Genomic DNA, 25,964 nt, shown 5'->3' with positions numbered 1-25,964 from the left:
CAGGGCGTCCGTAGTTCTGTCATCCTGCCCCAGACCTCATTATTACTATGAAAAATATTAAATCATTAAGTATTTAATAATTATTGATGAAAATAATTCATCAACAAAATCATCAGTCCATGAATCATCTTCATGTAACGAGTCGTCGACTCTTTTCTGCATCTTATATATTTACTTTTACTTCCTGTTCACTTTCTTATTATTATTTTCATTTTATAAGAAATAGTTTTTGCGGCCCCCCAGAGGTCACGTGTAGACAAATATATGACTGTGTGAGTCAATAACAACACAATGATGTGGAGCGACGGCTCGATCCAAACAGGTTCAGAACTATAATCTGTGAATAAATTCATCAATGGACCAGCATGTCCCGGTGCTCAGCGGTGCCAGGCTGCACTGCTAGCTGCATCGCTAACTGAGCCAACCAGCTAACTAGCTAATGGCAGCTCCAGCTAGCAGCAGTTAGCGGTGACTGACTGTTTCTGACTGTTTCTTACCTGACTGGCTATTCTGCAGCGCCTGCAGAGCCTGAGCCAGCTCCTTGAATCCGTCCAGGTTCTTGTCGTTCTGACTGTACAGAAGAATCTTCTTGGCGTCCGAAAACAGACGAGATATTCTGGAGAGGAAAAGATGAACAACATGAACATCAGTCTGAAACGCGACAGAGCTGAATGCTTAAAAACTACCTGATAAAAAACATTGAGGGACTGAAGACGACTGGGTTCAGAGCAGTTTAGCATGTTTAATACGTTTAATCAGTTTAATAATGACTTGAACATTCACGTGTCGCCTGCAGGACGTCACATCAGTGACTCGCTCCTTCAGTCACCACGATAACAAAAGTTAGTTCAGTCAAAGATTCAATGTGGAAACTTTCTTCTTCTGAGCTGAACGATGTCAGAGTTTGAGTTTAAATAATGGAGAAAGACTGAAGTTAGCATGCTAATCAGCTAGCAGGGCCTGAAAACCTCTCAGCAGCTCCACCACACTCATCTGAGCTCTCTGACTGGAGCCAGATAATAGGACCGCTAACTGCACAGCTAACAAAGCTAACTAGCTGACAGCAGCTACAGTTAGACCTCTCCCCTTTACTTGTTGGAGCATGAACCCGACAGGCAGCTGATTCTTACATACAGCATCTTTAACAGCAGCATTTCAGAATAAAGGTGACCAGTTTTTCAGAATAAAAGCCTCAGCTCTCACATGGAGTCGTTGAAGTTGCCGACGACGCCCGGAGACTCGCCCGGCGTCGGGTGTCTGAAGCAGGGGTTGTTGGCATTGCAGAGGATTCCCTGAAGCCACGGCAGCGTGCCGGCTGACGGCATCGCCTTGTTGGGGAAATGACCTGCGGACAGAAAAAACAAAACAGGAAGTGACTCAAGGTTCACCGCAGAAATCTGTTACCAGAGTAAAAGCATAGATACAACAGAAGCTGGAGTAGATTTAATAACTGTTTGTCCCAAACACAAAGACATAAGTGACGTCTCTCTTCAATGTCTCCGCTCACATCAGGTTTGTCCACACGGTCCTTTCTCATGGTCCTCTGTTTGACTGTCTGTCTCAGAGGTTCATTATCCTCAGAGGATGAACACCGTCCTACGTTGTTCAGACATTTTGCGTCTCTCCAGCACGTGTTGAGGACACACGTGCCGTCTCAGCAGCTTCCATCTGAGTTCACCTGAAGACGTTAAGGACGTCTCTTCTTTATCTTCCTGCTGCGTTGGAACGAACTGTCCATACGTTCACCTGGACACACTGCAGGTAGATAACCTGTGATTGGTTTATTATCACCTGCAGCGGAGCATCAGCAGCAGCGAGGGCGGAGGCAGGAAGAGCAGCGACCTTTACCCCCGTCAGCTTCATGTATGGAGAAGACGCTGCTATCAGAGACCTTTACCTGCCAACAGGCCTCCTGCTAATCAACACTGATTAGATAAAGACGGACGCACTCAGACACGTACCTGCAGGACGCTCAGGGGACATTCACACTTTACAGATCCACGCTGAGCACAAACCAGCCATCAGGTCACCGATCCTCTAACCAGTAACCCAATTAATCAATTAATCGATCGATCCACAACTGAGCAAATATTTGAATGATCTGTTAATCATTAACTACGTTCATGAAGAGAAACTTCATCTACTCCGTCACAGTGAACTGATCAGCACTGGTGGAATGTAACTGAGTACTTTTACTGAAGTACTTTACATAGTGATTATATATTTGTTTCTATTTAATGTAAATGTCGACTTCTCCTCCACATGTCAGAGGAAATACTGTACTTTTTACTCTATTACATCAGTCGCACCACTTTAGTTACTAGTTACTGTGGTGGACAATGGAATACTCTGAAGTACAAGTACAAGTACAAGTTTTGGCACAAAGATTTTCACTTTTACTTCAAATCTTTATGTTCCAGTTATCGTCTGCTTCATTACTAACAATTGATATCAATGGATCTCTTGTTTTGAACGCAGTACTTTTACTTGTAGTGGAGTATTTATATTTTCAGTGTGGTATTAGTTCTCTGACCTCAGTGAACGTGTTGTTATAATGATTGTTGAGTGAGACATCCTGCTGACATCATGAAAGCATGAAAAGTGTCTCCATGGTGATGAGCTGATGACATCAAACTAAAATTAAATAAAAGTTACTGAGCAACATTTCCTGTCTTTCCGTGACCAATCAGAGACGTCAGCCCTACAAAGCTCTGCCCCTGAAGCTTTGGGTCAGATCTTCACGTGTCTCCGGTTCCTCCAGTCCAAAAACATTTTGTTATAAACTCTGTTGAAACATCTTCATGGTCACAGTCTGTTGGTCGTGTTGTTTCAGCATCAAACCTCCGTCAGGAGTCAAACTGAAGGCTGACGGAAGTGTTTCATGTTTCCTGTCTGAAGAGGAGCTGCGACCTGAACATGATGTGGTTGAAGACGTGTTCAGTGTTTCAGGGTCACATTACTGAGACGTTATCAACAGAAGATCGTCGACGTGTGAAGAGACGTGGAAACAACCGTGTACAGAGTTCAGTGGATGTGATTCTGATGCGGATCAGACAAGCTGACTGTGAGCCACAAGTGCAGAATGAAATCTGACCTTTGAGGAAGTCAAAGAGCTGCTGATGTCGTGTAAACGAGGATCTTAAAGTCTCAGTGAAATCTCCTGCGTGAGCTCCTCAGAGCTGCTGCACAGCGACGAGTTTCAACACGCCTGAGCTCACATGCTGCGTGAATCACAGCACAAATATTCCTGCTGCAGAACTGAGAGCTGACACCACTTCTGCTTTCACAGGGAAACAGAAACACTTCCTGCAGCTCAGCTCAGCGAGGTCCAGTGAGGACTCGGCTCCAGTGTGAAGCGATCAGAGCCTGCGGGTTTCCCTCGACACAGTTCAGCCAGTGTGAAGAAGAGGAGGAGGACTGTTTGTTTCCCGTCAGTCGGGTTTTGTTCCTCCAATAAAAAGTGTGGCCTGAAGCTGCACACATTAATCGTGCAGCTGAGCAACACTGACATGAAACATCAGAGCCGTTAATCCTCCTCTTTATGAACACAATGTGTGTCAGTCCTGTTTAACATTTAACGTCTGTTGTAACACGTTGGAAAAGAAAACGGTCACCATCTCCTGAACGCTACGCGCCACAGATACAACAACTTAGCTTAGCTTAGCATCAAGACTGGGAGCAGAGGGAAACAGCTAGCCTGGAGGTTCAGAGCCCCTCCACCTGATTACCAGGTCAGTGCGTGATTATATAACTGCATCAGGAGTGTATTGATCGTGATCGCAGCTCCGTGACCTTCACTGATGTGATAATGTCGTTACAGCCGGTGATAAAGAGCCGTAAACCGCTCTGATAATCACTACGAGGACGTTCAACCGGCTTCATTCACCCTCAGCACGCTTCATTTACGTCCTGCAGCGGCGACAGACACCTCAGCCGCTCTGCACCCGCACACCTGTCCCACCTCGATCAATACCTGCTGATCAGGCATCAATCAAGCGCTGCCAGTCGCACTGGCAGCTGATGTCAGAGTGTCCTTAAAGGTACAAGGGTCCAACGCTGCTGCTGATAAAGATCTGATAATGAGGAGCACCTTCACATCACCTCTGATTACCTGCACAGGAACTCCCAGCATGCACCTGGCTCCCACTGACCCACCTGCAACACCTGAGACAACTTTTTCACAAACAAGGACTGCAGGAAGACTTCAGCTGTCTGTCTCATGGACAAAACACATTAGACAGGTGAGACAGGTGGGGACAGAGACAGACAGGGGAGGACAGAGACAGACAGGTGAATGTATTGTCCCTCCGGCTGCAGTCGATGGGATGGCTGACAGTTTTCATTGATCTGATCTGAAGCCTGGTGCAACAGAGTAGCTGAGGTGCTCATGAGCAAGGCACATCACTAAAGATTAAACACAACAACGTGTGAATAAAGTTGTGTGGACTCACACTCATGCTGCTCGTAGGGAGGGTAGTTCAGCCGCACGGCGATCAGGATGAAGAAGATCAGCAGCGGCCAGATGATCTCGACCAGGAGCTGAAGCTGAGGGACGGACAGGAAGAGACAGGGACCATCAGCAGGGACACACACAGAGACACACAACACACAGTGATCCTCCCGTCGGGCTCATGTAGTGTCTCTGTGTGAAGCAGCTTCCTGTCTTTATTATTAGAAGTCATTCATAATTCATGAAGAGTCATCGATTGATTGACTTCAGACTCTCAACAACAGACAGCATGGCACAACACACACAACACAACACACACACACACACACACACACACACACACACACACACACACACAGAAACATCAACATATTTCAGGACATCAAAGCTCTGACCTTTTACCTCCTTCATACTGACTATAGATCCCTTTAGATCACCACAGATCACTATAGATCGCCACAGATCACTATAGATCGGCCACAGATCACTATAGATCACTGTAGATCTCTATAGATCACTGTAGATCACTATAGATCACCCTCTTTATACATGTTACCTGCAGGTTTTTGGCCTCAAATGAAAATCAGCCTTTCATCAGATCATTTTTCAGAAACAAAAAGACAAATCAGATGTTTTATCAGACGAGCCATTATGAAGACGTCAGTGAGGACGTTAATGAAGATGATCAGTGATATAACTGCTGATGACTGGGAGAGTTTGTATTTAAAACTACATGATCAGTTTGTTATCAGTGACAATGTGAAGTCAGAGTTCAGCTGATACAGTTCATTGATTAATAAGAGTTAATGAAGCTTCACACTCTGAGCTCCTTTACATTATTTTAACATTCAATTCATTCAGCTGAAGGGTTCAATAAAAATATAAATTATTGATTATTTAATTAGCTTGTTACATGTGATAACTAACTGGTTTCCTTCAGTTCACGATGACAACATACAGATCAGCCACGATCAATAATCAGTACAGTAACAGATCATGAAAATAAAGACTGCAGCTCTACAGTGTGAAAGGTAACAGAACAGGTACAGGTACAGGTGTGACTGACCGTCTGTCGTCGCCTGTAGGTGAAGTTCTTCCACAGCAACAGACCAAGCTGTGTGGAGACAGACATGTCTCTCTCTCTCTGTCCGTCTGATGAGTGTCTCCGCTGCTCGCTCGTTTGCTCTGCGATAAACAGACAGACAGACGGGATAAGACAGCACACGGACCAAGGGTGCAGAGGTCAAAGGTCACCACAGGTAACAGACTCCTCCTCACACTCGCCACTGATCACCTGTCACACACACACACTCAGTACATTACACTGACAGGAACATGTATATCTCCCTGTGTGCTGCACGTTCACACACAAACACCACATATTAATTATATTTATCATATTCATTATATTAGAACTGTTTTGTAATCGTTCATTTAAAGGAGCAGTCTGTAGAAATGTTCATGAGAAGAGAAAGATCGTCAAACAAACTGAATAATAAAACTCTCTTCGTTTCCATGACTGAATAAACTGAATTAACACACTGACCTTAAAGGAGCTTTATTGTGTTTATATGTGGCGGACCCTGCCGCCTTTCTAGCTTCAAACAGTGTTGTGGGACCTTATTTTCCTCTGAGAACAGCTGGTTTATTCACTGATGGAAACAATTTGTAGTTTAATTTAAATTAACAAGAACAACAACAACAATATTAGTGATACAGTTGTTATTCCCAACAGAACTGGCTGAGACATGCAGACATCAGATATTTTATAACACAGACTCACTTTCATTATTTAATAATAAACCAAGTCCTCCAGTTTCCTCACAGCTGCTGCTAAAACCAAACTTCCCTGTTTCCTGAGCTGTGGTCATGTGACCGTCGCTCACTCTGACTTCCTGTCACAGTGATGCACAAAGTTAAAGTTCATTGATTTTACATGTATTTATATTTCCTGCTGTTCTTCACAGTGACACTTTGAATATTTGCAATATTAATGAGCTAATAATACAAAGTGTTTCCATCAGTGAATAAACCAGCTGTTCTCAGAGGAAAATAAGGTCCCACAACACTGTTTGAAGTTAGAAAGGTGGCAGGGTCCGCCACATATAAACACAGTCAAGTTCCTTTAAGGTCAGTGTGTTAATTCAGTTTGTTCAGACAGAAAGAAAACTATGTAGTGCTCCTTTAAAGCAGGTTCACTGGACTGAAATCACTGCTGTTGTCAGATCTAACTCCTCCACCGGGAGCAGCCATGTTTGTTGTTGCTGTGTGTAACTGTATGATGTCACTATGTATATGTATATTAGATGTATATCAATATCATCATGAACCATATGATACAGCCCAGCTGTGTGCTGATGTTGATCATGTGAACACATTCAGAGTGTGTATGTGACTCTGGTCCAGTTACAGCAGGGATTACTCCTGTAATCTGTTACTTCAGCCAACAAGTACAAGTAAGAGGATGATGATGATGATGGTGGTGGTGGTGGTGGTGGTGGTGGTGGTGGGCGGGGGGGCTGAGTGCATTAGCAAGTGTAAAAGCACTCAGAGTCGTTTACACACTTTGAGAGACAGAGCTGCAGCATCGTTCACAGGAAACACTCTGAGTAATGACACACACTCACTCACTCACACACACACACACACACACACACACACACACACACACACTTGAACTCTGACTGAGAGACTGAGATGAAATCAGCTGTTTGATCAGAATCACAATCAAAGACCTTGTTTAAACCTGATTCAATCATCAACCAGTGCGGCCTGTCTGTCTCTCTGTCTGCCTGTCTGTCTCTCTGTCTGTCTGTCTGTCTGCCTGTCTGTCTGTCTGTCTGCCTGCGTCCTCTTCTTTCTGTTGTCTGTAGTTCAGTTTGGTTTAAAGCTGCTGTGAGGTTGGAGGCTCTGAGGGACACCAGAGGACAACCAGCTGCTGAATGAATCAGATCAGTCAGATGATTCTTCTTCTTCTTCTTCTTCAACATGTTGTCTCTGCTGTCTGAGGGACGAGTCTCTGATCCTCTGAGCTCATTAAACACTTTTAAATGTTGCCTGCTGTTCAAAGACCTGATTGAATCAGTGATGAGCTCCTGCAGCGCCCCCAGCGGCAAACACACGAGCTGCAGCTGAACAAACCAACATGTTTCATCTCAGCTCAACTCACTTTAACACACAACTGTCCCTCATGTTCCTGTCTTCAACCACAATATTAACTTCATCTGTCAGGTTACTGTAACTTTGTTCTGTTTCTACAGTTTGATCAACTTTACAGACAGTTTGAGTCACAGAAGAAGAAGAAGAAGAAGAAGAAGAAGAAGAAGAAGCAGCAGTTATAATGATGAAGGTTGTCTCCTCTGAAGCAGAATAAAGAGAGTAACCAGGTGAGAGAGGTGAAACAGAGCTGAAGGGAGATAAAGTGCAGTAGATGTGAGTTGCGGGTTAAATACCGGTGTGGATGTGGTTCAGCCGCAGACTCTCCGATCCTCCTCCTGCCGCTCTCAGCAGCCTCTGATCCCGCACCGAGCTGCAGCTGCGGGACAAACACTCACCGGAGTCACAACAATCACGCGCAATGCTTCCGCTCACACCCTTCAAAATAAAACACCGACAACCATCATCATTAACTACAACAGGATGAGTCGGACTGTTCTGTCGCTGCTGATCAAGTTGTTGTGACGTGATTATTTACTTATTTACTCACTTATTTATTTATTTATTCATTATAGATTCAGCACATTTTATACTTTATATCTGGCTTGAACTGCTGCTGTTATCACTAAGCCACCAAGCTAGCCTCTGTTCTTAGCTCATTGTAGCTTATAATGTGAGCTAGTAGCTAGTAAGAGCTAGCTAGAGGATCGCTAAACAAAAGCCACGCCCCTTCCGGTGACCTCATGGACCTTATTTCAGAAGAGGGACAGATATTGATCCTGTCTGAGCTGTGTCATGAGTCACAGATGTTGTATGTCAGTTTGTTGTAATTAAAGTCAAACCTCATGTAGTTTTGTGTTAAAGCGCTCAGTGAACTACATTGTCTCATCTACACCAGAACCAACACCAACATAGAGCCAACTGGGCTCAGAAAAGCTGGTAAATGAGGTGAACATCATGGTTCTGGTTCAGTTCTGTGAGCTGCTAATATCAAACATCATGTGTGTGATTCATGACACAATTAAAACAGGATCAATATATATGTCTCTCCTCATCACTACCAGACAAGATTTGATCAATAAGGTCCATGAGGGGAACCGGAAGGGGCGGGGCTTCAGCCCTGTAGTGACATGGGGGCGGGGCTTCAGCGCTATAGTAACCTGAGGGGCGGGGCTTCTGTCACCTGGTGACTCTGGTCTGAATCAACTCAGCGGTTTATAATCAAACATTTAAACTTCACTTCGTTAGTTAGGCTTTTATTATGTAAGGTGAACTCTGGCCGAGCTTCCGGTCTCAGTGAGCGGACTCTGGGGTTACTATCGGTCACTGAGCAGCAGGGCTTTCCAGCTAGCAGATGTTTCACAATAAAATACTTTTTACTGTGACTCAACTGATGTGAGATCAGACAGAAAGTGAACTACAGGCAAGTACTACAAATATATACTACTACTATACTACTATTAATACTAATAGTACTGATAGTACTGATAGTACTCGTAGCTCTGGTACCGGTCCATTGGGTCTGTGTCTCCTCACTGGTTTTAGTGCTTGAAGAGAATTTCCCAGTAAAATACAAACACATGTTTTTAATGTAGATTTACGTCAGTTTAATGTTTCAGCTTCAGGACTTTTTCCTCTTTATTCCCCCAGCTGCTGTCTCAAGGTTCTCTGTTGGTTCTCTGTTGGTTCTGTGACTGTTCTCCCCACTTTCCATCAAAAAGTGAACCGAGTGCTGGTTCTGTGCTGCCGTTAGTGCTGGTTTGGAGTTGGTTCGACCCGTGTGAACCTTGTAAAACCAGTTTGTTTTTCCACGGGCTACAGATTCATTGTAGAGTCGAATCATGATGTCATGTTGATCCCGTTTTTAAGATAGATAGATAACTTTATTAATTATCTATTAAATTAGGTTACCATAGCAGCAGGTACGTTCAAGTACAAATACAATCAAAATACAAGGCAGATATAGAAACAATAAAGTAGTGTATACAATAAAAGTAGTAAACCACGAGAACAAGGAAATACCTTCCTGTTGGTTTTTGTTGGTTCTGTGGAACATGAACAGAACTGGGACTCTCCTCATGTTTCAGGAGAATCCTCCTTGGCTGTGCTCAGCTCTGTTCTGTTGTGCTCTTTGGGAAGGTTGCTGGTTTAAATCCTGCTCTCTGACGCTCTCTTTGTTTCTGACTTCAGATCAGCTGTTTGACGAGTTTTAATGTTGGACACAGACACTGATGAAGACAGAGGATGGAGAGCGTCTGCTGCTGGGTTGGACTGACCTCTAGTGGACAAACACCTGATCCACAGTACACCAGGTCCACTGTTCTGTGGGCTGTGCAGAGGCTGGACCAGAGAAATGATGTTTGATGTTCTGGGTTAGTTCTGGTTCAGATATCTGTTTAGAGTCATGATGAGTGAAGGTTCTTTCAGTCTGCTGACTCTCCAACACACTAATGTCAGAGGGTCAAGGGTACTTCGATGTGCGGCCGGGTGAGCCAGGGATTCGAACCAGCAACCTTCTGGCCGATTGACTCTACCTCCTGAGCTTCGGCCACCCCAGGAGTCCAATCCAGTGAGTTCTGATTGGACTGAAACTCTGTGAGTCGTGTGCTTCACTGAGTCTGAGCGAGTCTGAGTCTGAGCGAGTCTGAGTCTGAGTGAGACTGAGTCTGACTGATTTTGATTCTGATTTTGATTCTGATTTTGATTCTGTGTCTGAGTCTGAGTCTGAGTCTGAGTGAGTCTGATTCTGAGTCTGATTCTGAGTCTGAGTGAGTCTGAGTCTGTTTTACAGTACATTTACTTAAGTACTGCATGGGAACAAATTCAAGGTGCTTTACTTGAGTTTTTAATAGAACTTTCTACTTGTACTCCACTACCTGTCAGAGGTAAATATTGTACTTTTTACTCCACTACATTTGTCTGACAGCTTTAGTTACTAGTTACTTTTCAGATAACCTTCCTGTCCAGTGAAAACCACGTATCTCCAGATGTGTTGATGTTGAACTGACAGTATACCCAGAACTCATACTCGAGTAAAAGTATCTGATATTAAATGTAGTTAAGTATCAAAGTATCAGTAAAGTAAAACTCATGAGGAAAGATCTGAGGCACTCAAGAGGGTAATGATTAAAAAGCCTTCATTGGTACATGGCTAATCTAATAAAAAACATGCCAACGCGTTTCAGCCTAAAAGGCCTTCGTCAGGGCAAGGGCAAAGTGTTTGTCAGTCAGCTCTGCTCATTGTTAAATAGGTAATCAGAGACAGCTGCTCAGTATGAGCAGGTAGGCGGTCACATGATCAGCATGACCTGCTAATGACAGAAAAAAAGATCAAGATATGGCAGACTCTATGCAACCAAAGGAAAATCTGCACCACACAATTTAACATCATACATTTAACAAATAATCCAAAAAATCAACAAAAAAACCCCCCATACATAATATATACATTCATGTAATAAATATTAAGCTTGGAAGAGGACTGAGAAGTTACTTATTTCTTTCTCTAAAGACCTGTCTAAGAGACAACAGAACTACCAGTTCTAAGAGAAAACAATTACAGAAAGGGAGAGAGATCCAGTTCGCCATTCAAACCTGGGTAATATGTAGCTTTCAATGTATAAATCCAAAATGACTCTCTTTGTAGGAGTGTTTTGAGCCTGTCTCCACCCCTGATTGAGTTTTCAATATGCTCTATACCTGATATCTTTGATAAATTCATTTAATTTAATTTTTGAGTGCCACAGATCTTTCCTCATAAGTTCTACTTGGATCCCTAAACTGAAGAGCACCAGAGGGACACCTTTTCCTACACCCAAGCAGCACTCCATGCATTTTTTTTTTATCAGTAAAGTAACTCATCCATATAGTTACATGTATGTATAAACTGTATACTGTGAGTCAGCTGATCATCACAATCACTGATAATCAATTAATTTAAAAATGTGCAGCATGTAATCTGTAAAGTAACTAGTAACTAAAGTCATCAGATAAATGTGGAGAGTGCAGAAAGTGCAGAAAGTACAGAAAGTACGGTACTTGAGTAAATGTACTTAGTTACACTCCACCAGTGTTAACCTCAAGCAGTATTTTAGATTCTCAGCTGGTTGAGAGGAGCTGCTGGTAAATATTTCACGTCTGATTGTTTGATCTATAACTAATATTGATCACATGATCACATGTTGGTTTGTGTCGAATCTAAAAGTAATCAGTAACTAAATAACTGTATTACTGCACTCTGCTCTGTTATTATTTGATTTAAAAATGACGAGAAACAAAGAAAATACAGAACGTGAAGAGTCCAGATGGTTTCTGCTGACGAGACTTTAAACAGGCTGAGACACACACACACACACACACACACACACACACACACACACACACACTCACTCTCACACTCACACTCACACACACACACACACACACACACACACACACACACACACACACACTTGTTCAGCCTGGTACAACAGTAAACAATAAGACAAAAGCTCTCTGTCCTCTGCAGGCTGATCAGACCCACATCGCTGCTGTCCTCAGTCTGACAGGAACACCAGGACCCTGCAGGACTCTCCAGGACTTTCAAGGTATCTCCAATACTTTCCAGGACTCTCCAGGAACATGGACCCAAAGCGTCTCTCCTCGAGCTCTCAGCAGCAGGTTCATCTCAGGATCTCGGGGAAGGTTTGTTTGACTAATTACTGATAAAACTTTTCTCAAGTGCTGTACACATTTTGAAGTACTCCATTTTATATTTATACTTGATACTTGTACTTCACTTCAGAGTAAGATTGTGTATTTTTACTGCACTACATTCATCTGACAGCTGCAGTTATAATGATTAATACATCACATTAAGACTCACTGAGGCTGTCCTACTGTGATACCTTAGTAAGACTGCAGGACTTTTACTTGTAACTGAGTCTTTCTACACCGTGGTACTGTTACGTTACTCCAGTAAATGATTTGGATACTTCAGACTTTCTGGTTCTGTCTCTGACAGACTGATATTTTAAAATCAAGTCCAAAGATTTTAACCTTCCTTCAGGAGACAAGTTGGTCGTCTGTGGTGATGAAGTACTGTAGTAATACTGTAGCAATTAAAAGTATCAGAGTAATGAGTACAGACCAGTTTACTACATTAACAGAAGTGTTTGTCAGGAAACAGACTAATAATGAAATGTTATGGAAAGATTTACTAGTAACTTCTGGAGTCTGTCACTGTCAGACACTTTAAATAAACATGTAGACATAGAAAATATCTGTGAGTCCACATTTAGTCAAGTGGTGAATAAATAAATAAATAAATACATGTAAAGACGTTGTTGTCATTCATCTTTCTAATAAAGTTGTAAATGTGGAAACAGCGTCACCCTGTCATTAGCCTCCACTCAGCGGTCACCGCTGGTATTACACCTGCAACTCCGCCGGCTTTGTTGTGCAGCTGCTCCAATAAGGTCCGGCACGAGCACTAATTGCGCATGCGCAATGAGATGAATGGCCGCTGCACCTGACGGCCCACCAGGAAGTGTGGCGGACAAATCCTCGGCTGCTAATCCCCGCTCGGTACGGTAACCGGAGGAGGCTCCGACAGTAGCATGCTCAGCGGGCCGGACCGCTCAGTCTGACCGTCGGGACCGTCTCCGCTCCGGGCTCGGCCTCCGGGATCGCGCCGCTGCGCAGTGAGTGCATGCAGGCAGTGCGCGCGGGGCTGTGCGTCTCCTCCCCCCGCCTTTAGGGCTCCAGACCCCGCTGCTGCTGAGCTGAAGCTCCGTGAAGCTCCGTGAAGCTCCGGGCACGTCCACCCTGACTGCAATGGGATGCTGCGGTAGCGCGGAGGTAAGAACGGCCCGGCCCGGTCCGGCTCGGCTCTGTACCGTCCTCCACCCCCCGGTGCCCTTCAGCAGAGCACCGGTGCGTGTTTATTTTTTCACCGTGAAAGGGAAACCGGTCCCGGGGAGCAGAGAGGGCCGAGCTGGGATTAGAGCCAGGAGCGGTAATCCAATTAGCTCCTCGCGGGGACAGGCGGGTTACCGGGCCTGCTGGCGGGGGACGGGCCGTCATGTCCCCGCTTTGTTATTGTCCACACACCGCTCGGCTCTCTGCTCCGGTCAGCAGCCGCTCCGGGTCGACATGTAGCTTTGTGTGATGTGACTCGTGATGAAAACCGGGCCGAGCCGAGCTAACAGGCCGGGGACAGGCTGAGTGTGTCGGCCCGGTCCTCAGGCCCGGTCCGGTCCCGCTGTGACGGTGTGTTTGTGTGTGTTTCAGAGGACAAAGAGAGAATGGAGACCGCTGGAGGACCGGAGTTGCACAGACCTGCCCTGGTTCCTGCTCTTCACCGTCTTCTGCGTCGGCATGGTAACCACAGCCAGCCTTACTCTGATGACATGTTTACATAATCAATATTAGTGATCAGCTTTCATGTGTGAGTGACAGCACACCAACATGTTCTTTATCATCCAACTCAAACTAATCATCGATCAGTGATCAGGAGAAAATCAATCAGCAGCTACTCTAAAGACTTCCTGTGTGACGTCACAGTGACCTGCCTGTCAACATGAACAGACTTGATGTTTCCTCGCACTGTACTGATAATCAATCATCATCAGATCAGTAATCAATGATAACAATATTCAGTCATTTCCTGAAGGAGGAGCAGTTGATGGTGATGGTGATGATGATGATGATGATGACGATGATGCTGATAGTGAAGGTGATGGTGAAGATGATGGTGATGATGATAGTGAAGATGATGATGATAGTGATGTTGGTGAAGATGATGGTGATGATGATGATGATAGTGATGGTGAAGATGATGATGATGATGATAGTGATGATGGTGATGGTGAAGATGATGATAGTGAAGATGATGGTGGTGATGATGATAGTGATGGTGAAGATGATGGTGAAGATGATGATAGTGATGGTGGTGATGGTGATGGTGAAGATGGTGGTGATGGTGAAGATGATGGTGATGGTGAAGATGATGGTGATGATTGTGATGGTGGTGATGATGGTGAAGATGCTGATGGTGGTGACGATGGTGATGATAATGATGATGGTGAAGATGGTGATGGTGATGATGATGGTGAAGATGGTGATGATGGTGATTGTGATGATGATGGTGGTTATGGTGATGATGGCGGTGATGCTGATGGTGATGAAGGTGATGGTGAAGATGATGGTGATGATGGTGATTGTGATGATGATGGTGATGATGGTGGTGATGGTGATGATGTTGGTGGTGATAGTCATGGTGATGGTGACGATGATGAAGGTGAAGATGGTGATGATAGTGATGATAGTGATGATGATTATGATGATGAAGATGGTGATGATGATGGTGAAGATGATGGTGAAGATGGTGATGATGGTGATGATGGTGGTTATGATGATGATAGTGATAATGGTGAAGATGTTGATAGTGATGATGATGGTGGTGATGCTGATGGTGATAGTGATGATGGTGATGGTGATGATGTTGGGTGATGGTGATGGTGAAGATGGTGATGGTGATAGTGATAGTGATGATGATGGTGATAGTGATGATGGTGATGGTGAAGATGATGATGGTGATGGTGAAGATGATGATTGTGAAGAGGATGATGGTGATGGTGATGATGGTGATGATGATTGTGAAGATGATGGTGATGATGGTGGTGATGATGATGGTGATAGTGATGATATTGATGATGATGATGATAGTGATGATGCTGGTGGTGATGATGGTGATGTTGATGTTGATGATGATGGTGGTGATGTTGATGATGATGGTAAAGATGAGGATGATGATGGTGAAGATGTTGATGATGGTGAAGATGATGATGGTGATGGTGTTGGACAGTGAACTCAGGTGCTGACAGGATGATGATGGTGATGATGATGACACAGGTTAAATATCACAGGTGTGGTTGTGATGAGTCAATTAATTAATTAGTTGTTTAAAAGATAAATTAGTTGCCAAATATTCTGATAATCAAATTGTTTTTGTCTATTCTAAAAGTCAAACAGTTGCCATGTTTCCTTTAAATTAGGAATGTCCCAAGCCCGATGATTTTTATGCCAGCTGTCATAAACGGAGCACAATTTGTGGCAGAACGCAGACGTGTGCGTAACGTTAGTCTGGCAACCCTGTGGATAAAATGTCTGCAGTGTGGAAATATTTTAAATTAGAAAGCGAAAGCGGTCCAACGGCGACATGTAACATCTGCAATACGACTGTTTCGCAAGGGGGAAACAAAAGAGCTGCATTTAATACTACAAATTTGATACGGCACATAAAAACAAACACTCACACTCAAGCAATACAGGCAAAGACAAAAAAGAACCAAATGAAAACCAATGTTAGCATAGCATATGCAGAATAAGAAAGAGCCATATGAAAGTATTTACTTTGTTTCAACAAAATAATAAACCTATTAACAGCTTGGATGCAGGTGACTTTTTTCTTAATGCAGCTGTATTATTTAGGAAAATATTAGTTCGGGCTAAGTGTCGGATCCAGACTCGGTATCGGCAGATACTAAATATTAAATGACTTGGATCGGGGTAAAAAAAAAACCTGATCGGGACATCCCTACTTTAAATATCAAGTGAATTAAAAAAAAAAAAAAAATGAAAACAATTAAAATGTGAATCTGATGTGTGTCCATAAATGTGTTTGATCGAATAAACTGGGCTACATGTAGTGTAATTTAGTCAAAGGATGACGCGGTGTAGGCTACGTGGCTACGTGGGTACAGAAATAAACAGAGGCTAGAGGTCAACGAACCAGGACACAAAATGAAGACAGGTCTTCAGGGATTACTGTCCACAGGGTCAGTTGTAATTGTTCTCGTATGGCAGCTAACATCGGCCATGTTGCAGGCTGTCCAGAGCCAACCAAGAAATGCCATGATGGTAATACAGACAGGAAACAGCCGATCAGTCATGTGAGCTGAAACGTGGCTCATGACTGATTCAGCGTCTTCACTGAGGATCTGCTGCTTTTCTTTGTCCTCTCTGACAGAACCTGAAGACTCTTTGGGTTTTGGACTGCTGACTTAACACTCATGGTTATTCGATATTTTACAGACTGAACGATTTATCGTTAATATAATCAATGGATTGATTGACACTGAAAGTTATCATTAGTTGCAGCCCTATTTGTGATGTCACTTTTAAATGTGACTCACCTTGCTGACATCACAGTGAGCGTGATGACATCACAGTGAGCGTGCTGACACCACAGTGAGCGTGCTGACATCACAGTGACCGTTCTGACACCACAGTGAGCGTGCTGACACCACAGTGAGCGTGCTGACATCACAGTGAGCATGCTGACATCACAGTGGTCAGGATGTTCTTCTACCTTTAATCTTCATCAGTAATTTAAATTCCTTCCTGTTGAACTTGAACTTGTTTACGTGTGAACAGGTTTCAATGAAACGTGATTTTTAGTGTCTCTGATTTTAAACTGGGTCAAAACTGGTGAGCAGAAAACCAACGAAACATGTTGAAGCTGATGTGTTTGTTTATTGTTGATGATAAATGAAATGTTTTATATACAAACAAGACATTTTAGTATGAAATGACAAGAATATGATGAGAGAAAAGAGAAGTGAAACACGTTCAGTAGAGCTGTCTGAGTACAAATATACATGATTAAAGCTCCATCACACTGATTAAATTAATGAGTATTGATGATTTTGTTTTTAATCAATATTCCAGCTGCTCCTGATCCACAGTATTCAGTGTCAGTGTAGTTTAATACTGAGTACCATCAGATGAATCAACATGTGACGATCAGATATGTTTTAATATTTAATGATTGTGTTACTCTTTAGTTCAACATGTGGACTTTATATTGATTTAACGTATTAAATGATGTATGCAGTCTGTAATGAGGAGTGAATTACTGCTGCCTGAGGCCTCAGTCTGCTCACACATCAACAGATATCTGATCAATAAGTTTATCACTGATCAATAATACAATTCTCAGACAAAGAAAAGAGCAGCAAAAGAGTCACACACATCACTCATCATCAAGACTGAAGGAAACATGAGCCAGAGCTGACCAGGTGTGACTATGGTCCAGGTGTGACTGAGGTCCAGGCGTGACTGAGGTCCAGGCATGACTGAGGTCCAGGCGTGACTGAGGTCTAGGTGTGACTATGGTCCAGGCGTGACTGAGGTCCAGGCGTGACTGAGGTCAAGGTGTGACTGAGGTCCAGGTGTGCCTGTACTCCAGGTGTGCCTGTGGTCCAGGTGTGACTGAGGTCCAGGTGTGCCTGTACTCCAGGTGTGACTGTGGCCCAGGCGTGACTGAGGTCTAGGTGTGATCTGTCGCTCAGCTTCAGTCTGGTTTCTGAAGCAGCAGATTATAATGAAAGATACATGAGACTCAGTGTTCCTGATTTCCTGCAGACACTGAATGCAGCAGCAGAGCAGACAGCTGATTGGCTCTTTAGATTGCACAGAGTTTCAAATGAGCCACTGGATTGGACAATAAATGGTTTGATTTTAAAGCAGAGCTGTCACGTGACTGTTTCCTGCTCTGTCTGTGTGTCCTGTAGGGCAGCATCTGCGGCTTCACCATCGCTACCGGCGGCGCCGCTCGCCTTGTCTTCGGATATGACAGCTATGGCAACACGTGCGGTCAACGCAACGAGCAGATCGAAGGCGTCCGGCTCAGCGGCCTCGACCACACGGACAGGAAGTAAGTCTGATGTCACATTAAGTCTCTGATGATCACCTGGACTGATGCTGCTGTGTGTTTGTGACGTGTACCAGGTGTGTTCCTGACATGCAGCCCCGTGATACTGCAGTATTTGTTGGGTATTACTGTAGTATTTTGTTGGGTATTACTGTAGAGTTTTGTTGGGTATTGCTGCAGTATTTTGTTGGGTATTGCTGCAGTATTTTGTTGGGTATTGCTGTAGTATTTTGTTGGGTATTACTGTAGTATTTGTTGAGTATTTCTGCAGTATTTTGTTGGGTATTACTGTAGTATTTGTTGGGTACACAGCTTCATGACCATCACACAGCTACATGACCATCACACAGCTTCATGACCATCACACAGCTACATGACCATCACACAGCTACATGACCATCACACAGCTTCATGACCATCACACAGCTTCATGACCATCACACAGCTTCATGACCATCACACAGCTACATGACCATCACACAGCTTCATGACCATCACACAGCTACATGACCATCACACAGCTACATGACCATCACACAGCTTCATGACCATCACACAGCTACATGACCATCACACAGCTACATGACCATGGCAGTTACAACAAACAGTCACTAGGTGGCAGGTCTCCTCTTTGACTGACTGCTGAAACAAGTTCTTGTTACATTGATATTGTTCATAAATGATTTCCATTTGACAGTCAGGCCTTAGTGTGGTACACTGCTAACACATTATGGACATTACTCAGTACATCATGTAGACCAGCTGTTAAAGGGGAACTACCGTTTTTTACAACCTGGACCTTATTTCTAGCATAAAATATGATCATTTACTCACCCAGATAACTTTGGTGTCATTTGGAGTCGTTCGGACGAAATTAGATCCAGTGGAGTGCCGCGTATATCCATATAATGCGAGTGATCAGGGCACTGAAGCGCAGCCTCTATATAACGCATTATCTGCCGCAAAACTAGTTCATTTCACCAATATTTTGTTATGATACGCTAGTGCTATTCCCCTCTGAGTCCGGGGTTGCCTGTTATCAACATCCGGGGTCTGTAGGTTGACCTACTAACCTCTGACCTGGATGATGTCATCTCTGAAAGCCGCACGCACCTGCGACAGCCGGCCTGTTTACCTGTAGTTTGCTACTGCTAGTTTTTTGCAACATGGCTGAATATTTTTCCAATTCTGAGGTGGTGGATGATGACTTTGTTTATGATGGACGTCCTTACCGTTTTGAGCCAGAGTACACGGATGAGGAGCTCATTGAAAGGAGGATGCAGAGGCAGAGAGAGGAACAGCTGGCCAAAGAACAACAAACGGCTGCGGCTAGGCTAAACGGCCAGGTCAACCTACAGACCCCGGATGTTGATAACAGGCAACTCAGAGGGGAATAGCACTAGCGTATCATAACAAAATATTGGTGAAATGAACTAGTTTCGCGACAGATAATGCGTTATATAGAGGCTGCGCTTCAGTGCCCCGATCACTCGCATTATATGGATATACGCGGCGCTCCACTGGATCTAATTTCGTCCGAACGACTCCAAATGACACCAAAGTTATCTGGGTGAGTAAATGATTGTATTTTATGCTAGAAATAAGGTCCAGATTGTAAAAAACGGTAGTTCCCCTTTAAAATAAGAATTCAAAAATCAAGAGTTATCATGGCATAAAACCAACAATCCCAGACTAGACTAGATATGGTATTGGGTTACTGTTACTGCAGTATTTTGTTACTATAAGTACTCTGCATGTAGTATAAGTACTCTGCAGTACTCTGTGTAGTACTCAGTGTGTGTCACAGCCGTGATGCGCTCAGGTGCAGGTCTGAGTGTAGGTCAGCAGAGATTGTTGCAGCTGGAGGAGAACAAGACGTTTTGTTCTTTGTTCAGTTTTTCTCCCACGTCTTCATCCTCCACTTCATCCTCCTCTTTATCTTCCTCTTCATCTTCCTCCTCATCCTCCTCTTCATCCTGCTCTTCATGCTCCTCTTCATCCTCCTATTCATCCTCCTCTGCTAGTTTTACTGCAAACACTTTCAAACACGACATGACTCAGGCCTGACTTGGGGGCCCTGAACACCCCACAGTCCCTGCAGGTCAGCTGCTGTCAGTCATTTGATGGAGTGCAGATAAAACAGAACCAAGAGCACCAGTGTGGACAGACACGTCTCACTGACACGTCTCACTAACACATCTCATCGACACGTCTCACTAACACATCTCACTAACGCGTCTCGTCAATACGTCTCGTCAACACGTCTCACTAACACGTCTCATCAACACGTCTCGTCAACACATCTCACTAACACGTCTCATCAACACGTCTCACTAACACGTCTCATCAACACGTCTCACTAACACGTCTCATCAACATGTCTCGTCAACACGTCTCATCAACACGTCTCACTAACACGTCTCATCAACACGTCTCACTAACGCGTCTCATCAACACGTCTCACTAACGCGTCTCATCAACACGTCTCGTCAACACATCTCATCAACACGTCTCACTAACACGTCTCACCAACACGTCTCACTAACACGTCTCATCAACACGTCTCGTCAACACGTCTCGTCAACACATCTCATCAACACGTCTCACTAACACGTCTCACTAACACGTCTCATCAACATGTCTCGTCAACACGTCTCATCAACACGTCTCATCAACACGTCTCATTAACACGTCTCATCAACACGTCTAGTCAACACATCTCATCACGTCTCATCAACACATCTCACTAACACGTCTCAACACGTCTCACTAATGCGTCTCATTGACATGTCTCACTGACGCGTCTCATCAACACGTCTCACTAATGTATCTCATCGTCACGTCTCAACACGTCTCACTAATGTATCTCATCGTCACGTCTCACAGACACGTCTCATCAACACATTTCACTAACACCTCTCATCACGTCTCATCAACACGTCACAACACGTCTCACTAACGCGTCTCATCGCATCTCACTAACACGTCTCATCACGTCTCATCAACACATCTCACTAACAGGTCTCAGTAACATGTCTCATCAACACGTCTCGTCAACACATCTCATTGCGTCTCATCAACACGTCTTATCAATGCTTCTCATCAACACGTCTCATCAACACGTCTCAACAACACGTCTCACACGTGTCTCATGGACACGTCTCACTAATGCATCTCAACGACACCTCTCACTGACGCATCCAGAAGTGTCAAGTAACGAAGTACAAATACTTCGTTACCTTACTTAAGTAGAAATTTGGGGTGTCTATACTTTACTGGAGTAATTATTTTTCAGCCGACTTTTTACTTCTACTCCTTACATTTTCACGCAATTATCTGTACTTTCTATTCCTTACATTTTAAAAATAGCCTCGTTACTCGTGAAATTTCGCTGCGCCTCTGACGCGCCTCCGGAGAGGCACAGTATTGGCGAACCGAACCAGTGTGAACGGATAAGCCGGCAGCGCGGAGCGGGGGTGTGTCAGTCTGGTGTTCACTGTCTGATAACTGTACAGATCCTTCACTCAACAAACTATAGATAAATGTCCCACAAAGCAATGTTACATGACCATACAACAGTAACGTAGTAACTGGTCGTGTCTTTGGCAACTTATATGCGGAAAAAAATACTGCAGTTATTCGTGGAGAAGTGTCTGTCTGGCCGACTTTTCGTCACATTTCTGCCCAAAAAACAGCGTCTGTCCCCGGCAAAAAACTTTAACTCGCCAACTGTTTGTCGCGGTGAAGACTTCAGTGAACTTTCCCCCATAAACAGCCTCCCTCCCCGCAAGTGATAGAGTCAGACAGTGTCCCGTTTACTGATGGGGATTATGTAATTAAGAGAAAAACGTAACTTTGTCATTTTCCAATCCATGTCTTATTATAAATTAGGATGTTATGGTATCAATCTGAAAGGTAAAACCATCGAATTTTACTCAATAGCCTTTGTGCCCTGTCACGTGGCCTTGGTGCCCCTAAAAAAAAAAAAAAAAAAAGTGAGGGCCAAATGGCCTTGCCCCTAAAATGACGAAATTCCAACCCTGTCCGACACCCTACTGGTTTGTACGCGATCTATTGCCCCTGCACATGACACAAATCAAGTAAATCAAGTCACACTCCAGCAAGGACATAGCAGACTTTATGTATGTAGCCTAGTACGAAGATGTCCGTGGCAGAGACTCAAGAGAACTCGAGCAAAATGTCACAGATGTTAACGCTCAGTAGTACACATATATGGTTCTCTAATGTATTTGCATTGTACTAAAATGCATTCATTTTCAATGGGCATACATGAGGCTGAAACAGGTAGCCTAGTGCATCCCAAATTTTTCAACATTAACATTTTAATATAACATTATAGTCATTATGGCCTTTAGAAAAATGTTTTTTGGGGAGGTGGGGTAGTGCACTATAGACCCTGTGGCGCGGCCTAAGCTTTTGTCCTTAATGGCATTTTTTCCCCTTACATTACTTTTACTTTTATACTTTAAGTAGTTTTGAAACCGGTACTTTTACACTTTTACTTGAGTAAAAAGCTTGAGTTGATACTTCAACTTCTACAGAAGTATTTTTAAACCCTAGTATCTATACTTCTCCCTGAATAATAAATGTGAATACTTTTGACACCTCTGGACGCATCTCATCGTCACGTCTCACCGACGCATCTCATCAACACATCTCACTAACACATCTCATCGACACGTCTCAAAGACAAGTCTCATCAACATGTCTCATCAACGCGTCTCACCAAAACGTCTCACCGAAAAGTCTCAACACGTCTCACCGTCACGTCTCATCAACACATCTCACTGACACGTCTCATCAACACGTCTCACTGACAAGTCTCAACACGTCTCACCGACACATCTCACCGACACGTCTCATCAACACGTCTCACTGACATGTCTCAACACATTTCACTGACACGTCTCATCAACACATCTCACCAACACAACTCACCAACACGCCTCACCGACACATCTCATGTACACGTCTCACGAAAACGTCTCACGGACACGTCTCACGGACACGTCTCACGGACACGTGTCATTGACACGTCTCATCAACATGTCTCACTGACACGTCTCATCGACACATCTCATCGAAACATCTCAATACGTCTCATCAACACGTCTCATCAACACGTCTCATCAACACGTCTCATCAACACGTCTCACTAACACGTCTCACTCCAGTTTGTTTTAATATGTCATCCTCTTTTATAAAGTGTTATTAATAAAGTTTTCTATCTGATGATGATTTTCCTGTCTCTTAGAATCACATGTTGATTTCACTCTGTTTATTTAGCTTTGAAATAATTTAGCATAGTTCGAGTTAAATCATTAATTTTGGTTCTATTCCTAAAGAATGAATTAGTTTTCTTGTTTCCCTCCCACCTCGACAGATTTTCATGGCTGCAGTGTTTCTTTATTTACTTGATTGATTTTTTTAAATGATCAATCATCCGGATCAATAGTCAACACTGTAATTATCTTGGTTCATAATCTGTACTTTATAAAGTGAAGTTGTTTCAATGACTTCAGACTAACGAGCACAGTTTTCCTCCATGTTCACTTCCTGTCTCATTAAATCCACATTAATGTTTGTGTGAAGAAACAAAACAACAGTTTTTATTCACTGATTCCCTCTGAACGCTTTTAATTTGTAGGTTATTGTTTCATCTCTGTGGAACTCAGCACTTCCTGCTGACCTTTCACATTAAAAGTGATTCATGCTGTCTCTATTCAGGGATGTATATCAGTTGCTTCTGCTTGGATTTATTTTTACTATCGCTGTTAAGTTACTGTTAATCAAACAGACAGTTCCGGTAGGCTTTTCACAATAAAAGCCCATCAGGAAGAGGATGCACTGAAGTGAAACTAGTCAGTGAGTGAAATGATCAATAAGAATAATCTCCCTCTCATTTAATAATCATCACATCCTGGAGGCTTTTAATGTTAAACATCTGCAGGAAGTGTTGAGTGTGATGACAAAAAACAACGAAGTCAAACTAATGACTTAATTATTAAAACTGTTGAGTCTGAAATTAACATTAAACTCTGAATGTTCACCTTTTAAAGACGGAGGAATTCAAAGAGCTATATATGATGAAGGGTTTTATTTTGTTTAATTATCGTTAATGTGCTGATGATGATCTGATTCAGTTTAAAATGCTGATCACATCGTCTCACAGCCCCAGAAGAACTTAACGACTTATTTTAACTGAGCAACAGTCCAGAACCAAAAATATCTCTTTTACTGTCGACTGTTATACAAGCAGCAAATCTTCTGCGTTATAAATATTTATCATGTTTTCATCAAATAAAATGACTGAAACGATCAAATTAGTTGTCAATTGATTTTCTTTCAATGAACCTTTCGTTGCAGCTCTTCAGAAGTCAAAGAAAAACATGAGAACGACATTTAAAAAGACAAGAAAATCTTAAATGAATAAAGTTGTCTGTATATAACTGACTGTGACGACTGAGCGCTCTTAGTTTGAAGGGATGACATCGGGATGACATCTGGATGAACACCTGAGCTGTGCCCTCTACTGACTTCCTGTGTTCTCTGTCCCGGCAGGTTCGTCTTCTTCCTGGACCCCTGTAACATCGACATCGTCCAGAGGAAGATCAAGTCGATGGCGCTCTGCGTGTCTCTGTGTCCCACCGAGGAGCTGAAGACCTACCAGGACCTGAAGACGTTCGCCATGGTCAACGGTGAGCTCATCACTCTGAACATGACTTGCACTTGAACAGGTGTGCTGATGTCTCCTGCAGCATGTTGTCATCAGAGAACATGACGTGTAAAACACACTGAAACAGTATCTAACCTGGAAACATGCAGAATGTGTTCAGTGTTTTCAGCCCTGAGTGCTGCCTGCAGGTACAGACACATGTCTGCCTGAGGGTCTTCCGGTTTGTAGCCACCGATCAAAGCAAGTCCTGATTGGCTCACAGCTGCTCTCGATCAGCTCCTGTTGAACAGCACTTTAGTTAATGAAGCATATAAATATTCTGTTTGAGTGACTGTTGACTGGAGGATGATTAAATGATGCAGGCGCTGATGTTTTATCTCAGTTTAGTCTGATTATTGTCAGGACGTCTTTAGTTCAGGTCCTCATTGACCCGTCTGTGATCAGGTGGAGACCTCTGCTGCTCGTTGATATTAACCTGTCACTAATTATCGAGAAGTTACGATGTATTGAAACAACTCAACCGTTGTTTTCATAATCAACTGATGAAACGTGTTGTAAATGTAAATGCTCATCACAGTTTCTCAGAGCCCACAGTGACATCAACCGACAGTCCAAAACTCAAAGGATCTTCATTAATAACCTGTCGATTATAATCTGGATTAATTGATCAGCTGTTTAATCTCTATGTCGATCAGTGTTTCGTCCTCAGACGTCTTGTTCAGACCTTCAGTTTATTGAAGCTGACAGCAGAGAGTTTTTTTAATGAGTCAAACCGATTAATCGATTATGAAATGGTTGGTGATAATGACTCTGACTTACTGGATGCAGACTGTTGGTCTGAAGTCTGTTTTCTTCTTTCTGCTATCTGTGTGTAACAACAACAGAAACAACAACCTGCAGGTTCTTCACGTCCACTGAAGCTGGACACCAACCTGTTAGCTAACAGCATGAACAGTAACAAGCTA

At 43.4% G+C, this 25,964-nt stretch overlaps 2 protein-coding genes across 5 annotated transcripts in view; one reads left to right on the top strand and one right to left on the bottom strand.

The window, feature by feature from the left end:
• The window catches only part of abca1b (ATP-binding cassette, sub-family A (ABC1), member 1B), a 43,105-nt gene extending 33,421 nt beyond the window's left edge, over positions 1–9,684 (bottom strand). For both annotated transcript variants that reach the window (XM_084353706.1, XM_084353707.1), the window contains exons 1-6: positions 9,629–9,684; positions 7,903–7,985; positions 5,517–5,635; positions 4,452–4,545; positions 1,204–1,345; positions 498–616 (exon numbers count right to left, since the gene is read on the bottom strand). In XM_084353706.1, coding sequence (XP_084209832.1) covers positions 498–616; positions 1,204–1,345; positions 4,452–4,545; positions 5,517–5,582 — 421 coding nt within the window. In that variant the 5' untranslated portion in view covers positions 5,583–5,635; positions 7,903–7,985; positions 9,629–9,684. The remainder of the gene's footprint in view (positions 1–497; positions 617–1,203; positions 1,346–4,451; positions 4,546–5,516; positions 5,636–7,902; positions 7,986–9,628) is intronic.
• A 420-nt stretch (positions 9,685–10,104) lies between these two features.
• Positions 10,105–25,964, top strand: part of slc44a1b (solute carrier family 44 member 1b) — a 32,374-nt gene continuing 16,514 nt past the window's right edge. The window contains exons 1-5 of one of the 3 annotated variants that reach the window (XM_084353708.1): positions 10,105–10,175; positions 12,114–12,289; positions 13,877–13,966; positions 18,163–18,305; positions 24,885–25,021. In XM_084353708.1, the coding sequence (XP_084209834.1) occupies positions 12,227–12,289; positions 13,877–13,966; positions 18,163–18,305; positions 24,885–25,021 (433 nt within the window). In that variant the 5' untranslated portion in view covers positions 10,105–10,175; positions 12,114–12,226. Of the gene's footprint in view, positions 10,176–12,057; positions 12,290–12,313; positions 13,445–13,876; positions 13,967–18,162; positions 18,306–24,884; positions 25,022–25,964 lie in introns of those variants that run through there. The other 2 variants (XM_084353710.1, XM_084353709.1) reach the window with 2 other exon arrangements.

Source organism: Pagrus pagrus, assembly GCF_965226575.1.
Source record: "Pagrus pagrus genome assembly, chromosome: 5".
Taxonomy (NCBI): Eukaryota; Metazoa; Chordata; class Actinopteri; order Spariformes; family Sparidae; genus Pagrus; species Pagrus pagrus.
Note: the sequence above shows the minus strand (reverse complement) of the source record. Positions and strands in the feature narration are given on the sequence as shown.